A 22784-nucleotide genomic window follows, 5' to 3' on the forward strand; every position below is an offset into this window, starting at 1 on the left:
AGATAAACCAAAAAAGAAAAGCCAACGCGATTAGAGATGACTATCTTTGATAACGGTTTGCAAACCCTAAGAGGAAATATTGATTTTTTAAACTTTAAGTGAGGGGAATAATAAGATTTTTAAACTGAAGGGAGAAAATATAATAAAATTTTAGTTTTTAAAATTTTTTTATTAAAAGATACTCTTACCTTTAATCCTAACTGAGTTTTTAAAATAATTGATAAAACTTTTGACTTTTCAAACCTTACAGATATAATTTTGAGGATACATCTAAACTTAAATGAAAAATAGTATGATCGATTATAATTTAATAATAAATAATACTCACTTATATAATTTTTAAGATAAAAGTGTATTCTGAATTACAATTACGAACCATTCAACCCACCATTTGTATCACCATATGCTACGGACCAACTTCCATGTGGTCACTTGTCAACATCATCATCGTTTGCCATGCAAGAAAGACAAGAAAGATTGGAACTTGCCCCTGTTCAAAAAACAGCAAAGAGGTCTAGTCCAGATCTCAAATTGATCCGCCTCCATTGCATTGCTCTTGTACACCATTTCGAGTGTGTAAAATTTTTTCTATAGGCATCGATCTATAATGAGTATTATGTTGTTTTTATAACCAATAATTTTACTACTATCTTCCATCAACTATGGATAGTTTTTTATTCAACAATTATTTATTGATTTATTGTAATATTTTTTATTAAATATTTAAATAAAATAATATTTTAATATCTTTTTATTAACATCACTAATACAAAGTAACTATTCATATATGTTAATTTACCCTATCAACCTTCCAGGTAAGACATATTTATAATAACAAATTTGTTTCATGGTTTATGGTTCCCACTTGTTTCATAATATTCTTGTTTCACACGTGTTATCATAATTGGGCCAGCCCAGAAGTGGAGAAGACCTAGTTGTCCCAAAATGAGTTGGGCTTGGGCCTTTGTTCTACCGACAGCTCTGTCCCACCTGCAGCCTTCTCTTTGTCAATGCTTTTACTCCCAAAATGATTACTTTCCCAGTACTTTGTTGCTGAAACTCGCCTAGGCTCTTGCTTCGCCTAGCCATGGAAGCAACCACTTCGGTGTTTATCCACTCAAGAACAGCCTCCTTTGGTTTCACTTTAACAAACAACCATGAATTTTCTCTTGGGCATTTCAACAAACAGCTACCGAACCACAATTTTCGCTCTCGGCAAAACCCCTGTCCTTTCAGAACTCCATTAAGTTTTGTTCTTCCTCTGAAAAGAACGAGAACCCATTTTTTATCGCCTCTTAAATGTTCATATTCTAATTCAACAAGTGCGGATTCTTCTCGCAAGCCATTGCTAGAACCCTTGAAAAACCTCACCTTTGATTCACTCAAAACAGCCCTTCTAAAAGTAAGCCCCTTCGATATCATCAAGTGGTCTGGTATCTTATCTATTGCAATTGCAGCCACAAAATGGACTGTGAATTTACTTTTAAACCCCTTCTTTTGGATGTACTTTAGCTGGACTTGGTTGTTTTGGCCTTGGTTTGTGGCTATTGCCGTTGGTGCTTATGGCTTATATTGTTTTAGAAAGTATGCGCGAGGTGAAGCTAGCATATTTGAGCAACTTGCCGTTGTGACCTCTGTGTTTACATGGTTAACACTGGTGCCTCCAGCCCATTTCAATGGCTACCTCGAAGGTTGGCCTTTTGTCTTCTTTTTTGTGTACCATTACTTTTTTTTCTTCAATGTTAGTGTAAGAAAACGGTTATATGGCGACTACTACGCTCGCGAACATGACCCCAAGTGGGATATAAGCCTGCCTAACTGGTCTCGCCTTTTGTTTTGTATTGGAGTTATCGTTGGCCATTGGCTTGCAGCATTTGAAGGGCCGGAGTTGCATAGAATTCCTGGTGGGTGGAACAATGTAGGAGTGTGGATTTTGATAGTGCTGACTTTGTTAATGCAATATAATTCGACTTTTTACCTGGCAAAATACTCAGAGAAGGTGGTGGTGCCAACTGCTGTTGTCCAGTTTGGACCATATAGGTGGGTGCGGCATCCGGTATATGTTTCTACAATGCTTCTATTTGCAGCATATTGTGTTGCACTTCGGGCACCTTTGAGCTTGCTGTTTGTTATAGCAGTGTGTTTGGTGTATTATGAGCAGAAGGTGAAATTAGAGGAGGCTTTGATGGTGGAGACTTTTGGAGAAAGGTACCTGGAATATGCAAACAAAGTTAGGCACAAATTCATTCCTTTTGTATACTAGTGGCACAGGTATGCAGCTGTTAATTATGCAGTGTAATGGATTTATCTAATTCTAGTGTTTGAGCTTTGAACGTAGAAGGAAATGTTAGATTATGAAATGGTTGTGCACTTTTTCTTTACCCATACCAGTCATAATTTTTTGGCTTTTAATACCAATTATGTTTTCTTGATTTTCCTATGATTTTTTGTACCCACACTCTTTATGAGTCTTCAGTGGATTGGTTTGTTCATTGAGAAATTTGAGCTTGCTTTGCATTTGTTGGCAACCTCACCTGCATAATGAATATTGCTTGGTTCATTGACAAATTTGGGCTTGCTTTGCATTTGTTGGTAATCTCATCCGTGTAATTGATATTGGTTGGTTCATTGAGAAATTTGAGCTTGCTTTGCATTTGTTGGCAATCTCACCTGCATAATTAATATTGGTTGATTCATTGGGAAATTTCAAGGCTTTTGTGTGTCATTAGCTGTACCTGAATCTTTCTGGAATTTATATGGCTTAGTTTCTCAATATTTGGTTTGTCCAGTCGTCTGCAATCCGTGGGCATGCCCATGTCAATGAACTTAAATTTAGAAAAAATTGGTCTTTGACCATGGCCCTTTTCTAGAGCAAAGAGCCTACACAAACACATATCAGTAGCTAGCAGATCAAAAGAGCACAAATTGCAGTGTCTCAATGAATTTTGAAAGTTCTGATGGCAAGAATGGACCTTGAAAATTTATTGTAGAGTTTTGTGACTTGTTAAGTATATGTTGTCTTTTTCTTCTTTTCAATTCACTTTGTGTTTACAGAGATTCAAACTGTCCCATGGCTCTGCATTTTGCCATTTTAATCCTTTAGCTGATTTATAGCATAACATGTATCCCCTGTCCACCATATCTATTCACCAATCAACTGCTAGCAGTTTTAGCACAATATGGCTTCTTCTGTTTATTTGGTTATAAGGTAATTCCAGCTGGATTTTTCTTATAATGCTCTTAAACCTTAGCTGCAGCATACTCTTATAAAAACATTGTTTCATTTCCTACCAATGCTCTTGAGCAAGGAGCGAGAGAGATAGTGAACCACTTTGATTTGGCCAAGACTTGATTGATTGCAACCAAGTCAATCCTTCTAGTAACCATTAAGCATCTCATTGATTGTCTTCATATATATAACCTGCTTTTCAACTTTTTTAAGGCGGTTGAGATAGAAGGGAAAATGGGTGTCTAGGTTTTTAAGGCTGTTATTATATCGTGTGTTAACTGTTATCAATGAGGTTTTTCCCTCAAAATTTTGTGTGTTGAATGAGCTTAATGATGGCCTAGGTTTAGGGATCTACACTTGAGCCATACTCACACTCATGCCAAATTGTTCTTATGAAAATGAACTAAACAAAAATGGACTTGACATGAAGACCGAAGACTGTAAATAAAGGTATATAACATCTATGAACAGGTCTCACATAGAGCTTCAGACGAAATGCTGAAGGTTACAGTTAGTATAGAACTTTTAACTATGTAAAAGATCTAAATATTAAGGGATAGGTATAAGGCTAATAAGAATTTGCAGTTGACTTTTTTGGCTTCTTAAAAAGCAGTAACTTTGAAATTTGAACATAACTGAAATGAATATGTTGAGAAGAATGCCTATATAAGGAGCAAAATAAATTATGATGAATGAATTGTTGAAAGTTGAAGGTACTAGCAATCATTCACAGCATGCATGTAATTTGCCTACAATTATTAAATTTTGGTGAGTTGTCCATATACTAATAGGATAATTAAATGCCTTGTAATTTTCGATGGATCCCCTTTGATGTCTTGTATTACTTCATAGACACAAAATATTAATTATGAAAAGCAGTGAAAGAAGCCTTGCAATTGAGCAAGCAATGTACCGGGATGTACCCTTTTAACAAGAGTCCCTTTTGTGAAGCTTTGTAATTGATATAGCATTGTTGACCACTACATGGTCAGTGCATCCACTTTTGGCAATCCGATAATTCTATACATTTTTTAAGTCTGGGGAACTTTTTAACCCCAGGCTTGGTTTCAACCAAGGGGTCAAGAGTTCAAATCCCTTAGGACCACCCACTTAGGATATTATCATGTCTCATAAGTTTTCTGGTCGCCAAGGTTGTAGAGTCTAAAAGTAGCCTCTTATGTAGAAATCGATGAATGCAAGAAAGGTCAAGTATGGAAATGGTTGTTGGGGTCACTTTTGTTTTGGCAAAGTGCCAATATATCACAGGATGATTGAGCACAAGCATGAATATTCCTGCTATTGCTGCTTAGTTGAAGAATTTTCATGCCCAGGCCCAGTAGAGTAGCCTTAATCACATCGGTCCTTTGTTTCGACTCACTTCTTTATTTATCCCATAGAAAGATCCAGAAAAGAAAAATAGACAGCATCAGCAGTATTTGCTACCAAATTATGGAAGCTTTAACCTAACAAATCTGGTAGGTTAAAGCTTACCTAACAAATCTACAAAGCAGTATTTGCTACCAAATATGATCTAGAGTTTACCTAACAAATCTATGTTGGCTTCATAATGATGTGTAGCCGTATATTGTTGTTCAGTGTCTACCTAACCATAGTATTGCAGCAAGAACATAACCATAGAATCACTTCATAAACCAATGTCGTTCGCCACTCCCTACCTGTAATTGCAATGGTGACCCAACATTTCATTGATTGATGAGGTCTGCAGACTGACACTGTTGGCTCAACATCATAGAAAGAGAACAGACCTGGAGAATGTGGAAGCCACACCAAGTTCACATGATAGCCAATTCATAAAGATGTAACATTTGTCAGCTTTTCCTTGTTTTGAACCACATATTAGCTCATCACATGCAAATCCAAGATACTTGTAAAATATCACTTGAACAAAATACTCAGTCTTTCTTCTGAGAGCACTTGAGCCATATCACTTTCTTTTGTCCATTGTGTTTCTGTTTCTTCTCACTTAAGACTATGGTTTTATCCTATTTCTGCTTCTTAGTTCTTATTGCTTTCAAGTTGTCCTCACTAGGATTTCTGAGTTTTTTGTACTTGCATTTATTACATTTTTGTATCATCTATGATCTATGTTTGTTTGTTAATGCGAGCCAGCATTACGAAGGATACTTGTGTTTTGCATGCGGCCTCGAAAGCTGAATAATGTTATTCCCTTCTCCATGCTTTTCTTCACTCTGCATTACAGTAGTCTGTATCTTAAATGTGTTTGTTCTCAATCTGGATACCCTGCAAAATCAATTAAAGCTTTACCTGTTACCTGGTGTCATTAAATTCAGAAATTAAAATGCAGGTCATTCTCAATCGTGTCAAGATTTGTTTCCATAATATTTTCTTCTTTTGCCTGTGAAAGTTTATTTCTTGGTGACAAGTTATGTCTCTTGCAATGTGGGTCTGATAGCTTCTTAGAAACCGTGTTCCATCTTCTAATCTGTTCAACATCATTGATAAATATCACAATATCATTTTCATAACTGCATGTGATTCCCATCCTGCCGAGATGATGTTATTTACTTGTGTAGACATGATTGTCAATGTGGGGAGCTGTCCTGTGACCAAGATAATGATGTGGGATGCGAGTTTGTATGACCTTGTAGGTAGTAACAGTACATACTGCATGCATTAGGGATTTGAGCTCCATTTATCAGTATTCATCAAGCTTTTGGAGGGTGTTAATTCTAGTACCACACTTTCATGTATCTATAATACTCTAGTGAAAGCCGCAGCTATAGCTCCCCTTTTCGTTTAATGGTTAGAGGCTATTTTGTGTTTGAAGTTGTATGTAATTGGTCAAACTGCTTTGAACAAGGGACCTCATTCGTAGTTTTCAGCTACTGCACTTTAAATGATAATTTTGGTACTGGTGCTTTTCCAGTGTCGCAATCTTAATATAGAAGAATCCTTATCCTCATGATATTGACGGCAGAAATTCATTATTCATTTATCATAGTGAAAATACTAGTCAATGAATCTGGGTGGCTGGCTTTTTGATATGACAAAACGTGGAGGTGTGATTCTTTAGAAAAATGTATGATACATGTTTTTGATGTGAAGAGGATTGGAGACAAAGTTCACGGAAGCAAAGGATAAAAGAGGATTGGTGAGGTGACAAACAACTGGATAAGAAAGAACTGGACCATGTTCAATGCCAATTTCAACTCTCCACCTTGTTAAAGTCTTTACTTAGTTAAACCTGAGGCACTGCAAGCCCAAGCGTGGGCACCTAGTGTGCACAAATCACCTCCTGCCACGTGCTGCTGTAAATAACACAGAAAGAAATGCCTGGATATGCCATTGCCAAGGTCATTTCACCGCCTTCTACACCAGAAGAGGGGAAATAAATATCAAGCAGCCACAGTTAAGTCCACACAAATTTCATAACACATACATTTCTTCTTGCTGCGTTTCTTGGTTTTTGTTTCTCTACAAACTACCATTTCTTGATAACAAATACAAAGCATTCTCGACTTAAAAAATTTTCTTAGTCAAATAAAAACCCACGTTTGGGATACATAAACTTCAACTTTGTCATCATCAAGAATCCTTTTGATTAATGATCATCACATTGCCCTTTTCTTCCTTGGGATTACCGTTATGGGTAACCCCCGTTTGGGCACAGGAAATGGCCCATATTGGATCCCATCATCCTCACCCACAACTTGCCACCTGTATGTAACCCAACAAATAACAAAACAACCATCTATACCGTCACCAGAAGAGGATGAGGAAAAAAAACAAAAAAACAAAAATTGTTTGTTTCAAACACATAAATTAGATGGTTCAGATGACAAAAAATCGTTGAGTACAAATTTGTCTTCAGGTTGTACACAACTGGCATTATATATATTTTTATATATAATTCATAGAATTAGATGCCCCTTTTGTAGTTATCTGGGGTTAGAGTCTCACAGCTGGCCTTGGCAAATTAAGGTGGTGGCTTGCTCTCAATTTAGTCAGAAAACAAAGATCAGTAGTTCAGATAAGAGGATGGGAATCAATGATGGAGACTGCCATTAAATTTCAAGAAACATGGTTGGGATAGAGAAGAAAGAAATCAAATAATAGGAATACGTTTTCCTAATATGCCAAGCATGCATGTAAAACACGTGTAAAGCCTATTTACCCAAAGTTTTAAAAATGTGTTACGTCTCTTATATAAATAAATTATTATATGATTGAATATTATTTTATTTTTAATTTAAAATTATTTAATTATTTGATAATATATATCAAATATATATTTATTTATATATTTAAAATATTTATACAGTTTTTTTTTTTTTGAAAAAGACTTATCACTGTCCATGAATAAGTTATACATGTATAAATATCGAGGAGACCTGTAATTAAAAGTGAGGTGGTGAAGAAGAATGTGCATTTCAAGCTTAGCCAGCTCACTGCCTGGGCAGGAGTGTACTCCATTGCCAAATGGCAGGTAAGTGTTTGGTCTTGGTGGCACCTGCACAATCATACACACAAAAAATTACAAAAGAAAAATTAAATGAAACCTGTACATCTTCTTCATCTCTTCTTTTCTTCTGTTTTACATACTTCCAAGCAACCCTATATTCATTAAACTACTGTTACTACCCTACAAAACTTACTCACGTGTTTTGATACTTTGAAGATTTCATCACCATTTCTTTCAAATTCACCATTCAAACCTAAAGAAAACGACCCTACAATCACATTATCCAGCCATTCATCCATAACCTTATATTTCTTCCTAATCAAGAGAATATATATCACTGACTAAGTACTAAAGATTTTTCTCTATTCAACTCATCAATGAAAACTAGAATCTTGAAGGGTCATATCATCTCTCACCTCGAATCTTGAAGGGTCAAATTTTTCCGGCTGAGGGAAGAAATCAGCGCAGTGATGAATGGTTCTGAAGAGAGGAAGAACCTTCCAACCTCTAGGGATAAAGTATCCTTCAAACTCAACATCTTCCACTGCTTCTCTGAATGTGAATGAGAGTATGCTTGCTGTTCTTAATGTCTCTTGAATCACCTGATCAATATCAATTTAACTTCAATTTAAAGCATGTTAAAAGATTGTAATTAGCTTAATTAATTATGGGTTGGGAGTATAATTTGGTCAAAGATAATATCATACCCTGGTAGTCAAAGGCATGTGCCTTGTATCCTCCCATGTAAGCCCCCGATTGGCTTCTATTATTTTGCGTCGAAGTCCTTCTTGTTCCCTCTGTAACACATGATTCCCACATATAGAAAATTAATTTCCACTCGAATGCCAGTCAGTTTATCTCTTTCTTGTATTATTTTAATGGAGAAACGATTCAAAAACATAGAAAACAATGGAGAAATAAAAACACTCAAGGATACCGTAACAGCTTCTAGTAAATCTCCATTATCATGGAGGTACTTTAAGATCCATGTTAAGACACTAGCAGTTGTATCATGAGCAGCAAAGATAACTCCAATAATATTATCAGCAATCTGAGAATCAGTAAGCTGATTAAGTTTATGGTCTTTGGCTGCCAATAACACTCCTAACAGCCCTTCAATTTCTTTCCCACTTTCCCTTCTCTTTTGTATCAATCTCCTCAACGTCTCATTGAGCTGCTTCCTTGCCTTTAAAGACACATAACATCACAATCACATTTAATATAATGATAATAAACAATGTCGATTTTGGACCTAGCTAAAAGAAGCAAGATTAAATTGCCTTCATCGCTTTGTGAAATGGAGTTCCAGGTAGATCTAAAGGCATAGAATTGTAGCCCTTCTCTAGACTTTGATACAGATTCTTGATTCCTTCCATTTCTAAATCTTGCTGGCCTCCGAAAGCTGATATCATTGCCACATCAAAGGCGTACTAAAACAAAAAATAAAAATAAAAATAAAAACAAACTTTAATAAGTAAGATTCTTTATTTTGCGGAGAGTCATGCAGTAAAAGATAAATACGGCTTAACAAACAGACATATGTACCCTCTTCATTTCCTGTAAAGTATTAATTGTTGAGTTTTTCCATGTGGGAAGAAATTTCAAAACAATCTGCTCAATCTCCGAAACTGATCCTCTTATTGCAGAGGGTAACAAAGAAGCTTGAACCAGCTTCTTAAGTCTTGAATGATAGGCCCCTTGGTGAAAAAAAATAGCCTCTGGTCCTATCATTTTCTGTTTACTGGGAGGATAAGTTGGTTTAAACAGATGAGCTTGGCTCACCAGCACAACCTTTGCTGCTTCTGGGCTAGAAATCATCACACAAGGACATCCCAATATGTGTGTCTTGAATATATCTCCATACCTGTAATAAATAACGATGAAACTAGCAACAAAACGGATGATGCACTACATAATTTAACTCAATTAAGTAATTTAGAACTGCCCATCATCAGTATTGATATACCGCTTTTGTCTAATGGAGAAAAAGAGATTGGGATTCTCAGTGTAAAGCTTAAGAGTCTCTCCAATATAAGGCCAGCCCATGGAACCAGGGGGGAGACGTTTGTGGTTGGGGTGACGCCATTGGAGAAAGAGAAGTAGGAGAAAGAAAAGAGAAGAGAATGAAAGAATGGACATGAAAAGAAGAAACAGAAAGTGAAAAGGAAGTGAAGAAGAGAAAAACTGCATGGTTACAAAAAGAGAAAGAAAGAGGTGGCGGGCAGGGGAATGAATAATGGTGAATGAAGAAGCATGTGATGAAGTGGTGGGGTTTAAATAGGGCGGAGAGAGCAGAGGTGGCTCATGACAGGCGTCACCACATTTCTTGGAACACCTTGCCACACTGCATTTTTTTTAAAAAAATTTTCTTTTCACTTTCTTTTTTTATATTTTCTGATTTTATATAAATGCTTCTAAATTTTTAAAATTGAACAACCCCCACCCTACATTTCTTTTCTCTTTGAATTTATTAGACACCCATTTTAAATATCTAAATAAATAACAATATATATTATTAAATAATTTAATTTTAATTTAAAATTACTTAATCATATGATAATATATATTAAAAATATATATATTTACGTCTTTCAAATAAATAAATATTATTTCATTGATAATATAGTTAACAACAATTCTCTATTATTATTTACTCTTTTGAGGACAAATTTAACAAAGATTTGTCAAAATTAAGATTTAAGATATTAAATAACAATAAAATTATATATACAATTTTATACATAAATAATAATATATAACTATATAATTAATATTATTTTATTATAAAATTTTAATTTATGCATAATAAAATTGTGTTATACTCATCAAATAATATGTTTGATAAAAATGAAGTTGACATAATAATATTGAGTCACTTATAATGAGGTCATACAAAGAACTGATAAGTTCAATGGAATTATTTGAAAGCCATACGAAAAGGAGACTCTTAATACGGATAAAACTCAAGCATATCAAGTGATATAAAGTTATAAACGTAATATTTGTGTCAAAATTCGAATGAGAATTTATTTAAAAAAAAAAAAAAGGGGATGAATCATGAGTTAGAACAAGCGTCAGGCGCCACAAACGAGACAAAACGGGCGGTCCCGTGAATCCCTCACAGTTATCGTCAGCCCAGACTAAGCCCACGAGGGCCCAGCCCACACTTCCTATCTTCTCATAGTCAGCGCAAGCAAGGGGACTGGAACCTCTCACACGTGTTCAGAATCATCTCATCTGACGTAATCTAATCTGACCAGCTGGTTTCAGTCCGTACTTTCAGAAGTGGAAGCCAAGCTAAACTAAGCCAACTAGCCAACCCCATATTTTCTACCTCTACCTCTTAATATTGCTATTTTAGGAAAATAGTTAACCATCGCCGTCACATGTAAGCAGTAGTGGCAGCGGCAAGCCAACTTTCTTAACCTAAAAATAGACACTGGCCTGGCCTCGCCCCATCCTAATTTGGCAATTCCATTCATAATACAAGAAATGCGTTCCTGATTATGATGTGAAATGCATTTTACTATCTAAATCTATTTAACACATTTGTTTTGTTTAAAAAGGTGGCTGAACTGATAAATATCAAAGAATTTAAATATAAAAATAAGAGTTCAAATCTTTTACCACGTTTTCCAAAGAGAAGGAAGGGTGGTGAAGTGTCCCTTACTCTTTTTCATTTTTACACCTTTTCTCTGCACCAAGTGTCATCCTCCTCCCCTCGCTCGCTTTGTTCTGTCCGCCACATACCTATTGTTAGTTTCAGCTTTCCCTCGCTGGCATCTACCCCTACCTCATCTAAATTAAAATACTATTAGTATTTGGTAGTCGTTAGCAATTTTACTTGGTAATACTCGGAGACTCATGAAACAAACGCCGCAATATAATCCCAGCACGACATGGACTCTCCAATGCCACATTAACGGCCTTGATTCTCTCACTTACTACCTGTCTTCGGGATCACCACTACCCTTGATGATAAGTACTGCTACGTGTAAAGATCTTGTCGGATTGTTTTTAAAGATAATGTTTAAATTGCAGCATGTTTTGACTTGTGAGGTAACTATAACGGCAAATATTTGAAACGGAACTGGGCTGAGATCAAGAAGAGTAAGCAGCCCTACAAGCCCAAACACAATTCCATTCAAAATTTTCGCGCGCTTAACAGACCTCAATTGGCGCCATTTTCAACTGAATGGAGCTTTTACGTACGACGCGTGTCTTTCCACGTAGACGAAAGCGAAACATTTGCACGACACGTGTAACTTTACTAAGCTGAGGTGTATCCATCACAGCCACAAACTACTTCCTGTCCTACCAAATTCTAGAACTCGCCACGCACTTCGCAAATCATCGTCGAAATTTGTATATAATTATCATAAAATCTCCTCGAAACTCAAAACTCTTGTTCAGTTTCATTGCTATTACCTGGAAGCAAAAAATACTCTTCACCCACCACAACTTTAGAAAGTTTGCGTTACATTATATTATAGGATGGATGAATACCAAGAGATGATGAAAGAAGGGTGTTCAACGCCGACGCGTGAAGAGTGTCGGATACCAGCGGTGCCGGCGGTGTGTCCACCCCCTCCGAAGAAGAAGCCCTGTTCATTTGGGATAAAGAAGGAGCCGCCAAAGAAGAGGTATTTTCAGCCACCTGAGCTTGAGCAGCTTTTCAGTATGAGTACAAGAGGACAAGGCTGTAGTTTGGGGGTTGTAGGTGGATTTTGACATGTTTTTGTGAAGTCAAGAGAAGCCAAGTAAATAGTGTAATCCTGACATGGTAACCTTTGTGTTTTGTTGTGATATATTTGTGTATGTATGTCTTATGACTGGATTTACAATCTACTGTAATATATTTACAAGCTACGTATTTTGGTTGTGACTGACTGACTTTCAAGTTTCAATTGCGCGTTACTTGTCAAGGAAAATGTTGTATTCTTTCTCTAACCTGGGGAGGCAAAATCCTATAGGCCCAATTTGTCTTGTTTGGATGATAGATAAGCCCGGATTTAGCCAAGTCCAACCCAATATGAGTTACACATAAAAGTCGATAACATTGATTAGGGCACAACTATACTTACCCAACTGTATTAATATTTGACACTTAAAAAAAAAAAGGGTTTAATTAGGGAGAGAAACTTCTTTCTTTCTCATCGTTAAAATAATTTTTAACTGTAAAAGCTATAATAATGGTTAATAATAAGTTTTTTTTTTGTTATTAAAAAAAATTTTAACTGTAAAAGCTATAATAATAGTCAATAATAGGTTTTTTTGTTATTAAAATTTTTTAATGATAAAAAATAGATTTTTAAAAATTATTTTTTTATCTTTAAAGTTATAAATTTTTTTATTTTTAATAAAAATATAAATTATTAATTATTAAAATTATGAAAAAAATAAGGCCAAACAACTATTTCCCATCCAAGGTTTGATGATTTCTCAAATTTCCACCATTTAACTATAGAAACACTAAACACCCACCTATGGTCGGTTAGATTTAACAAAACTCTAACGGTGGTAAATTTAATCTCATTTTCCCCCTTAAAAGTTTAAAAACTAACATTTTTTTCTCTAAGCTAAGTTTGAAAATATCTTATTCCCCCCCCCCTCTAGGGTTTGAAAATATCGCATTTCCCCCCTAGGGTTTATCTCTCCGACGCCATCACCGGTCGTCTTCCCCTCCCGACGGTTTCTCTTCCACCGACGGCCTCTCTAAACTCTTGCACTACTCATCTGACGCCGAGATAAGTCGTCTGGGAAGAGAAATCGTCTTCCCAGACGACTTATCTGACGACGACGATCACAGTTGGAAGATGAAGACGACGACTACGACGATTGGGAAGACAAAGAACTTCGTTTTCCCCGACGAAGTTCTTCGTCTTCCACGGCTTCTCCGACTCCGATGGGGGGTCCAAATGGGAGGAAAGAGATCGTCGGAAGGAGAGGATGCTTCGGGAGGGAGAGACTGTCGGCAATAGAGCCTGAAATGTCGTCGGAGATTTCAAAATGAAACCCTAGGGTGAAACTGCGATTTTTTAAAACTTAGGCTGGGGGAAAGTTTTAGTTTTTAAAGTTTAAGGGGGCAAAATAGATTCTATTTAAGTTTATTTTTAATATTATAGAAAAAATGATGATTTTACCCCTACCACCGTTAGGGTTTGATTAAATTTAACCGGTCATGGGTGGGTGTTTGGTGTTTCCATAGTTAAAGGGGGGACTTTTGAGAAAACATCAAACCTTGCGTGGGAAATAGTTGATTGGCCAAAAAATAATTATAATAATGGGGTATGATCCCTTCATTATTATTTCTATCTTTCGTAGTGTGAATAGATCCACTCTAAGTACCTTGTTAAAACTGTCACCTAGATATTCTGCATTACCCATTTGATTCCCATATTTTTTCCTTTACGCGTAGAACACACGTTGTGCTGCCAATTAGCACCTAATTATAGAGAACCATGTTGTTATCTTAATTAATGCCACTTGCTCAATTTGATTTCATTGGGCTTTCACTGTTTCTCCAAGTTGGATTGATGCCTTTCTCATCATTCAGCACTGCAATGCAGTTCAGTACGATCAAATTTTCTAAATCAATATTTTTGGTGGATATGGCAGCTGTAACTCTTAAGACAAAAGCATAACAATGTTGTGTCAGAGATTGAATTATCTTGAATTTCCACTAAAATCAATTCACAATAGGAAGCGCGCAGACTTGTTTTACAGGGACATGGTGAAAAATTATACATCTATCGAAGCCAAAGAGTAGACTACGGAATTAGTATAATACAATTCTAGTGCAAAAAGTAGAATGACAATTAATAAATTTGTGTTTGTATTCTTCAAGGTAAAATCTGTATGATTGATGTTTCTACAGATTGAAGATGGCATTCATGCTTAATTCTTCAAGACAAAAAAAAGTAACTAAAATTATAGGTATATGTAGTTACATATGTTAAATGTATTTAAAAGTCGAATGGGTTAGATTTTTTATATATATTTCAAGACTGGTTGGCTTCCCTGAACAAAGTTCTTTTACAGAAAAGGAAGCAACAAAGAAATGCTTAAAAATTAGTATAGGAAGAAACGATTACACTTGGAGTTAGTATATGGAGTGATCTAGTCACAAGGGAATTAGATCTCACTTGTGTTTTATACGCTAAACTGTGGCTTCAACCTCTTTTAGAATTGCTTTTGGGCTTCAGTTTGTAAAGAGAGAAATTTAATCGATTCCTGAACTTAAAAGATACTGAACTGAACTCCATTAGTAAGTATGCCATTAAGATTATTTTTTTGAGTAGAGGATCGACAGAAGACTATTTAATACAGTGGGGTCACAAATAGATGAAGGGCAAGTAGATGCGAGTGCAGAATTAAAAGCAAAGCAGCGAGTGGTGAGAGCAAGAATCTCCTAAAGAAGTCAGTCTTTTGATTTCTGGGGTCATTTCCCTGACAAAGTCTCCCCACAATCCACATGAAATGCTTGCTTACTTCACAAATGGGTTTATAAATGTACTAAGCATAGTTATTTTCTCATCCTGTAACGCCAGCATTGCACCATAAAAATTTTTCCCAGTTCTTTTTAGGACACCTGTATGCGAAAGTGCGCTTGGTTTGGGCTCCTTAAGATCGTTATTAGTAAACATAAGATCGGAATAGATTTGCACCTCTATTCGTTGCTGACTATGTCAAAACCTAAACCAATCGTCTCCTCCAGCTTTCTCTATATATGCCCCCGATCTTTTCTCCTTTCAGTCGTCATTACTACACTGATCACAACGTTTGTGTTACTTCATTCTCTCCATCATGATATTCCTTTTCATATCATTTCTTCTTTGTTGTTTTTCAACTGTATAAGTCAGATCTATGTAGATATATAGCTGGCGTTTGTTTTTTTGGTATCAATAATTTCATCTTGGACATATAGTAGTGGAATAAGTCTATATATAGACATATTATTCTTTCTCTCTGGTGACTTGTTATTGGGTTAACGTTGATGGTGGGTCTTCTTGTACAGTTGCATAAAGATTTATTCAGGTGGGATTGCTGGCTTTACTGCTTCTCCATCGGCTTTTCTTTAGACTTTCATTAGTACATGGGTTTGTTTAGGGTTTATGTTTATCTATTTGTCCTGATAGATGCATGCGAAGATCTCAGGACCACCAGCCAGTATTTGCGGATGCGGCATCACCAAGATTCACAAACTTTAACAAGGGCTTCATTGAGTGGATTAGTACTCGAAAAGTTCCTTCCAAAATGGGAATCTTGATGATGCTGCATCGACAGATATATGACTATTCATACTAGCTATTTATTTTCAAATCATCCAACAGATCATATCCGCTCAGTTTGATCGTGTTAAGAGCACTGTGTACAATAAAGATGGAGGTATTTTATCGCTTGGTAGATTTCACAAATTGGAAAGATTGATAACATGCTCTTCATTTCTGCTTAATCATTTTGCGATCACTGTCCTTATAGGTAATTCTATATTTATCTACTGCTATATGATTAATTTACAGAGCATCTTCTGATGTTCAGTCATTTGTCGTTCTTTATAATTCATCTTTTATGCACAGCTGAAAGCTGTCAGCATACACAGGCCAACTATACAATAGGTATTATAGCTACTTTTAATTATTTTTTTCTGCTAACTATAATATATATGTGATCCAAGATTTGATATCTAGCTTTTTAAGAAATAGAACTCGTAATCTTTCTGATCTTCTCTAGTAAGCTGTAAGCTTTTGTTTTCTGGATTGATTGTTCTTCGATCCAATTTTCATTTTATTATTAATGAATATGCTGAAATTAGGATATCCAACACGAGTGACTTAGTCAAACAGCTATTCTTTTATTATCAATTTTATATACATACATATACATACATATATATATATATATATATATATATATATATATATATATATATATATATATATATATATATATATATATATATATATATATATATATATGTATGTATGTATGCGCATGATTCTTGTAGAAATCAGAAGTTGTATAAAATTCTGCATGCATTAATATTACATTAGTTAGCTTAGCACCTTGTTGAACTGTTTGATGCTTCATAATAATAATAAAAGAATTACTTGATGATAGTAATGGATCTCATATATATATATATTACATTAGTTAGCTTAGCACCTTGTTGAACTGTTTGATGCTTCATAATAATAATAAAAGAATTACTTGATGATAGTAATGGATCTCATATATATATATATATATATATATATATATATATATATATATATATATATATATGTATGTATGTATGTATATGTTATTGCTTGCACTTTGATCTAGAGAATAAGGAACCAGTAAGCTGCAATCTTTTTTGTTATATGCAAGAGATAGATAGTGTTTTTCATTTGATTCTGAGGTAGATGACTAATTCATTGGATTTTATATATATAACTGAAGAATTTGGCATAAAAAATTCAAAGAAAATTGCTATAAATTAAGCCATGAAAGGGCACGTCTTAGTTGTTTGTTCTCACTGTATACTTGTTGAAATGTAAAGTTTGATCATGTTTAAGTTATACTTTTATAAGATTTCTTGAAAGTCATTAGATTGTGGATTTTGGTCATGTTAAACCTAGGTTTAACAAGAGATTTATTTGTAATTATGTTAACTAAAATTTTTATACGAATATGTGATTATATCTTATAATCTCACAATTAATAAAATATCTAGTGTGACCATGAACATAGGTATTTAGCTAAACCACATAAATCTATCTTGTTTTGTGTACATAATTTTTAATTCTATTTTCTTTTTGCTAAATTAGTTTCCTAATTAACAACACTTATAATATTTTATTTCTTGATTTGATTTTCGAGTGTATGTATATGGGTAATTAACGAAATTACTCAAAGTACGGAGTCTATACAATTTCAACAAACACTCCAAAGATTATACAAATATAGTTAAGAAAATGAAATATTACCCATTATACTCTCATCATAACATTGTACATAAACCCTAACCTCTTCATCTCATTTCCATCAAGATTTTAACAAAAATTCACTTAAAAATCACAAAATCCCATGATAATTTCATCTCAAATATGTAAGTTTTTGTACGTGGGTTTGAGTTAGAATTTCACCTCCAGCATAAACATTCCAATTGAATTTGAGTTAGAATTTGTTTGAAATGTTAAGAAGTCATGGCATAGGCTCTTTTGCTCTTAGTATGAATAAGTTTAATTTTAATTTTGTTATTTTACCAATTTTCTATTAATATTATGAATTTGACTTAGAAGTATTATTCTTACAATTTTATCAATCGAGGGTGATAATGAATTTAAGGTAGCAATTATGTAAAATGCGAAAAAACGTAAGCAACTACAAGATACAAGCAATATATTCATAAATTCTCCATTTTTATCATGAATCTAACTTAGAAGCATAATTATTTACCTTCTATTTACTTCATTTCTCAATTTTTTCTAAGAATTAATGTAATTTTGAATTAGAATTTATGCAAAATGTGAAGAAATAGCGGTTAAACGTTTTTTTTTTTTGGGAAAGTAGTTGTGATATTGAGAAGTACGCATGATTATGCCTAATAGACTAAAATGAAAAATTTTAAACCTTTGGGGATAATTTAAAATTCATGATACTGTAAAGGTTATTTTGATATTTTGCAAATAGGGTTTGCACTACATATTAACAAGTGATATTTTGTATGATACATTTCATAAGTATTCTCTACTTATTTTCGTGTTGGTGGTGGAAGTGTCCTCATAATGTTATCATGTTAACAAATGATAGAATTGATGGTAAAAAGGTATTTTAATCAATTACGAAGATATTTTTACTATAAAAATTTAATAAAAATAATAAAATTATAACAAAATTAAGATTATTTTAATAATTTTTTAATATTTAAAAAAAAAATCGTTTGATTACCCTTATATTTGTTGACACCTCAACTAATAATAAAAATTATCAATTTTTATTTTAATAATAAACTAAATAAAATAGGCCAAAAAACTATTTTCCACCTAAGGTTTGATGCAAAACCAACTTTTCACCTATTAACTATAAAAACTTTAAATATTTACCCCTAATAATAATAATAAAATTTAATAAATTAGTAAATATTTAAATTTTTGATAATTAACAGATAGAAAGTTATAATGACATCAAATCTTAGATAAAAAATAGTCATTTGACAATAAAATAATCAAGGATTTAAAAATTGAATTGGACTTGCCGATCGATCTAGTCAGTCTGTGAATGTACTTTATCAAATATGAAAATAATAAATACATTCACCGGTTAAAAAAAAAAAATTTAATATCGTACACCTAAAATACAAAACGTTAATGTGGAAAACGCAAACGTCATTCTGGGTCAATGTTTCAATTTTTTAAGCAAAAGAAGACTAATATTGAAGCAACAATTCCTAATGTGAAGGGCTACAAGGCTAAACTTTATACATAAAATTATATAAGGTTTGACTGGTATTTTAATTAATTAATTAATTAATTAAGAGGAAGAGGGTCCATGGTTTCATAAAGACAGAGCCCCTGAGCATGGTTGTGCAGGTCACATGTTTGCATGTGGGTCTCCCCATTGCTGTTGTTCTCAACTCCACATGATTAACCAAAAACTTTGTTAAGCCCATAAGAGTAGGACCCCTCTTTTAAGTTTCAAAAAACAGATGCCTTGTATTGTATTTCTTTTCTATTCCTTCCCAACAACAACAACAGCAGCACACCATGTGACCTGATTTTGACTCATCTACAGCCTTATTTTTGACCAATCAAATCTCTTCTTCCAAATTTCAAATCCTTAATTCGGGTGTTCATATTCCACACATACCTTGGATAGTATCAAACTATTGAATTCGAGATTCAATTATTTCATATCAAAATTATGCTTTTAATTTATTTAGTAAAATATTTATATATTTAATTATTAAATTTAAAATTTTATTTATTTAATGTGTTTGGTTTAATGATGAAAAAATATCCGATTTAAAGATGGTTCCTTATCATTTGAAAAAAAAAAACCCTTAAAAGATACATGGCACATGCTTCTCTTAACAAGGATTCATCATGTGCCAATCAGCTAGTCATATATATTTTCTAACTTTTTTATTACCCAAATTACTCAGTTTGTACAAGGTAAAAAAATTGTGTTAAAAATGGTCAATTCATTAATTGGGCAACAAAGGTTTATTATAGGTATTTTGTAAGACTATGTGTCAACTGCTGTACTATGTTTTTCTTCAATATGCATGTGTGAAATTGATCCAGATTTCTGAGAATTTTGACCTTTCAAACCAGTTGTTTCCTTTATAACATCACATAAAATTTCTTCTTTCCACAATAACTTGTTACCAAATTCATCATCTCTAAAATCTAAAACCCTACCCTAATTCTAACATCTTGCTAAGTTCAGCTCTCGTAAATTCAACATTAAATCCTGTGGGTTGGTTGTCTAGGATACCTTCATCACATGCTTAGTTCACCAAAGTATATTGCTCCACCGAAAAGTTTATACTTGACCAAATTTACATAATGCCACAAGTTATAGGAATAACAAGCAAGCCCGATATTCAGGTAGAAGTCCCTTGACTACCTCAACACTGTCTTGTTCTCCTCTTACAAGAATAGGGTAAGTGTCTTCATATAAAAGAGGAAATATATTTAGAACATGCAATAAAAATAACAATTGATCAAAATTATTCAAAAAAAAAAAGACAAATATCAAGGGTGCGACAATCTATCTCAGCAACATATATTTCAACAAATACCCTCAGCTTCATAGATTAAACAAGTTCTCATAAATTTACTCATTATCTTTTAAACAGCTCTACCTTATTCTTGTAGCTTTCATGATTGGATTATGATCAACTTTGACCAACAACTTTTCATCACGAGCTCAAGGAGGAAAATAAGAAGGAAGAACATGTGACCTATTTGATAATCGAGTAGTCTATATAAGGATACCCTCTGCATCCACATTAGAAACACCAGCATGATATAATATTTTCTTGTACACCTATAGGATGCTTATCCTTATCCACAATGGGAAAAGGGGTGCTTCTTCCCTACAGATTGTTATGGAGAATAGTTAAGATGTCTATCCATATAACCATCTCCTTTTTGAAGAGGAATCAAACTTTGAACTTTTCTTTGTTGTCATGGACAAATAAAATGCACAAAATCACTCTCATTATATATTTGCAGGAAAAAAGACAACAAAAATTATCAAATGGATAAAATATTTCTAATGTTGTCATCAATGCAATCTAGAAAACTTAAAAGGTATATAACTCACTGTCATTCTAAAGATTCAAGTACTTCCCGAATGTGAAAAACTATAATGCAACATCCTATTATATAGCAAAATTGAGTAGAATGACAAGCAATCACAATCATTCAAGTTAATCCTAAGGCATGTATCACCAATTCCATGATACAATAAAGTGTGTCCAATAAGAATTCAAAGTGATGTGAAATGATATGACCAGTGCACTATGCAAAGCATGTAGAACATTAATTATATCATCTAAAGCATTGTTGTTGCAAGACAAAGTGGAAGATCTTTAAAACTCCATGTGTCATCCACTCTGTAAAAAAGGCAAAAATGTTTCAAAGTTTTGCTTGCTCTCCAAAATTTAAGAGTTAGTTGTTATATAGTAAAATTTCTCATTGACCAAACTCAAGGAATGACATCTAATAAAACAACAAGTTACAAGAATAATGACAAGTAGTCTAATATGTAGTTTGAAGTTCCTTGACTAAAGATGACAACCTTTCATATCACTTTTCATTCTTATTTGTGTATACATAGGAAAATAGTAACTTCTTACAAAATCAGAATCAATCAGTTATCTATTAGTTACCTTATTTGTAATAAAATAGAATAATAAGTTAATTTTTAAATTTAAATTGTAACTAATTTTTCTTTTTCATGCTATGTAAAGAATCATAAAGGAGAATGACATCTAAAAGATATCCTAAATAGATAAAGAATTTCTTAAAATAACACAAAAACCTTATTAAAGACTCTAGTCATATGCATTCTCACTAAGATATTCTTTTTGTAATCACTTTACAAATTCCATCATAACATTTTTTTTGTCTAAATAACATAATCGTAAATATAAACTCTTGATTGGTGAACTGAATCATTTTAAAATCTCTCTTATAATTTTATTATTCTTTATTAATTTTCATATAATAGACACAAAATTATTTAATTAATTCTAACTACCGATATCCTAACTTCTTATTTTTGTAAGGGTCAACATTATGTAATTTTAATTCACAATAAATAATAACCCCGCAACTTTAATTATGATGCCTATTTTTAAATTTCAGGTTGTACGTACTTGTAATAATTTAAATTTCCCACCTCCTAGGTTGCTCATGGACATGTTTTATTACAATCCCACTAAACAAACGTTAGGTATCATAAATTATAACTATGCCATCAAGCAAAGCTTAGGTTAACCCAAAACAAGAATCCAAGGCTTGACATATTCCATTTCAATTAGCCAAGATTGTTATATATAATTAATCATGCCATCCATCCATGCTTAAAGGAAGAGATATAGTAAAATTATATTCTACGAATCCATGATGATGATGGAGTTAAAAATGGCAACTCTTTAGGGTGAATATATAGATAGATAGAAGAATATGGTAAATTGGTGATTCTGGTTTAAGTTCCACCAAAAACGTGAAGAACACATGGGAATTATTAAAGAGAGGACTCAGTGTTTTGTAGCAGAATGGGCACGATCCTCGTCACAAGAGAACCGGCTAAACAACTGTCTTATCATCTCTTACCTCTTCTCTCTCTATCGTCTTAAAAAAAGAGTCTGCATAATGCACCGTACGACAACTATGTCTCCAATATAAATGGTGGATCTCAAGGAGGGTTGAACGAAAGGATCAGCATGGCAAGAAATCTTTACACGGTAGGAGCAAGACCTCAGTGTTTCAGAATGCTAGCCAATCACATCTTGCCACGATATCATTAAATTAACGTTATCATGCAATCAATTATTAAGGGTAAAAAACTAGTATATGGTTTTACCCTATCACCTCCTCATTCTCTCTATAT

At 33.6% G+C, this 22784-nt stretch overlaps 2 protein-coding genes across 4 annotated transcripts; one reads left to right on the forward strand and one right to left on the reverse strand.

Moving 5' to 3' along the window:
* Positions 1 to 1018: 1018 nt before the first annotated feature.
* LOC123208086 lies at positions 1019 to 6158 on the forward strand. Its single transcript, XM_044625533.1, has 2 exons — positions 1019 to 2271; positions 5785 to 6158. The coding sequence occupies exon 1, from the start codon at positions 1088 to 1090 to the stop codon at positions 2261 to 2263; it is 1176 nt and encodes a 391-aa protein (XP_044481468.1). The 5' UTR covers positions 1019 to 1087; the 3' UTR covers positions 2264 to 2271; positions 5785 to 6158.
* A 467-nt stretch (positions 6159 to 6625) lies between these two features.
* LOC123208058 (abscisic acid 8'-hydroxylase 2) lies at positions 6626 to 11472 on the reverse strand. Of its 3 annotated transcripts, none has more exons than XM_044625531.1 (8): positions 11344 to 11472; positions 9219 to 9537; positions 8954 to 9103; positions 8611 to 8859; positions 8381 to 8470; positions 8090 to 8275; positions 7603 to 7721; positions 6626 to 6928 (listed from the first exon to the last, which is right to left on the reverse strand). In XM_044625531.1, the coding sequence occupies exons 1-8, from the start codon at positions 11382 to 11384 to the stop codon at positions 6823 to 6825; spliced, it is 1260 nt and encodes a 419-aa protein (XP_044481466.1). In that variant the 5' UTR covers positions 11385 to 11472; the 3' UTR covers positions 6626 to 6822. The 3 variants fall into 3 exon arrangements, with proteins under 3 accessions (XP_044481466.1, XP_044481460.1, XP_044481455.1); XM_044625525.1 differs by having other exon boundaries at positions 11301 to 11452; XM_044625520.1 differs by lacking the exon at positions 11344 to 11472 and adding an exon at positions 9640 to 10034.
* Positions 11473 to 22784: the final 11312 nt, after the last annotated feature.

The sequence above is a fragment of the Mangifera indica genome, chromosome 2 (genome assembly GCF_011075055.1).
Source record: "Mangifera indica cultivar Alphonso chromosome 2, CATAS_Mindica_2.1, whole genome shotgun sequence".
In the NCBI taxonomy this organism is placed as follows: domain Eukaryota; kingdom Viridiplantae; phylum Streptophyta; class Magnoliopsida; order Sapindales; family Anacardiaceae; genus Mangifera; species Mangifera indica.

Bases quoted from the DNA above. Each gene is read 5' to 3' on its own strand.
- LOC123208086 (XM_044625533.1), top strand. From the start codon at position 1,088: ATGGAAGCAACCACTTCGGTGTTTATCCACTCAAGAACAGCCTCCTTT.
- LOC123208058 (XM_044625520.1), bottom strand. From the start codon at position 9,863: ATGCAGTTTTTCTCTTCTTCACTTCCTTTTCACTTTCTGTTTCTTCTT. The intron at 8,276-8,380 runs GTATGATATTAT...GATATTGATCAG, and splicing joins ACATGCCTTTGACTACCAGG to GTGATTCAAGAGACATTAAG. The intron at 7,722-8,089 runs GTGAGAGATGAT...ATGATTGTGCAG, and splicing joins TTGACCCTTCAAGATTCGAG to GTGCCACCAAGACCAAACAC.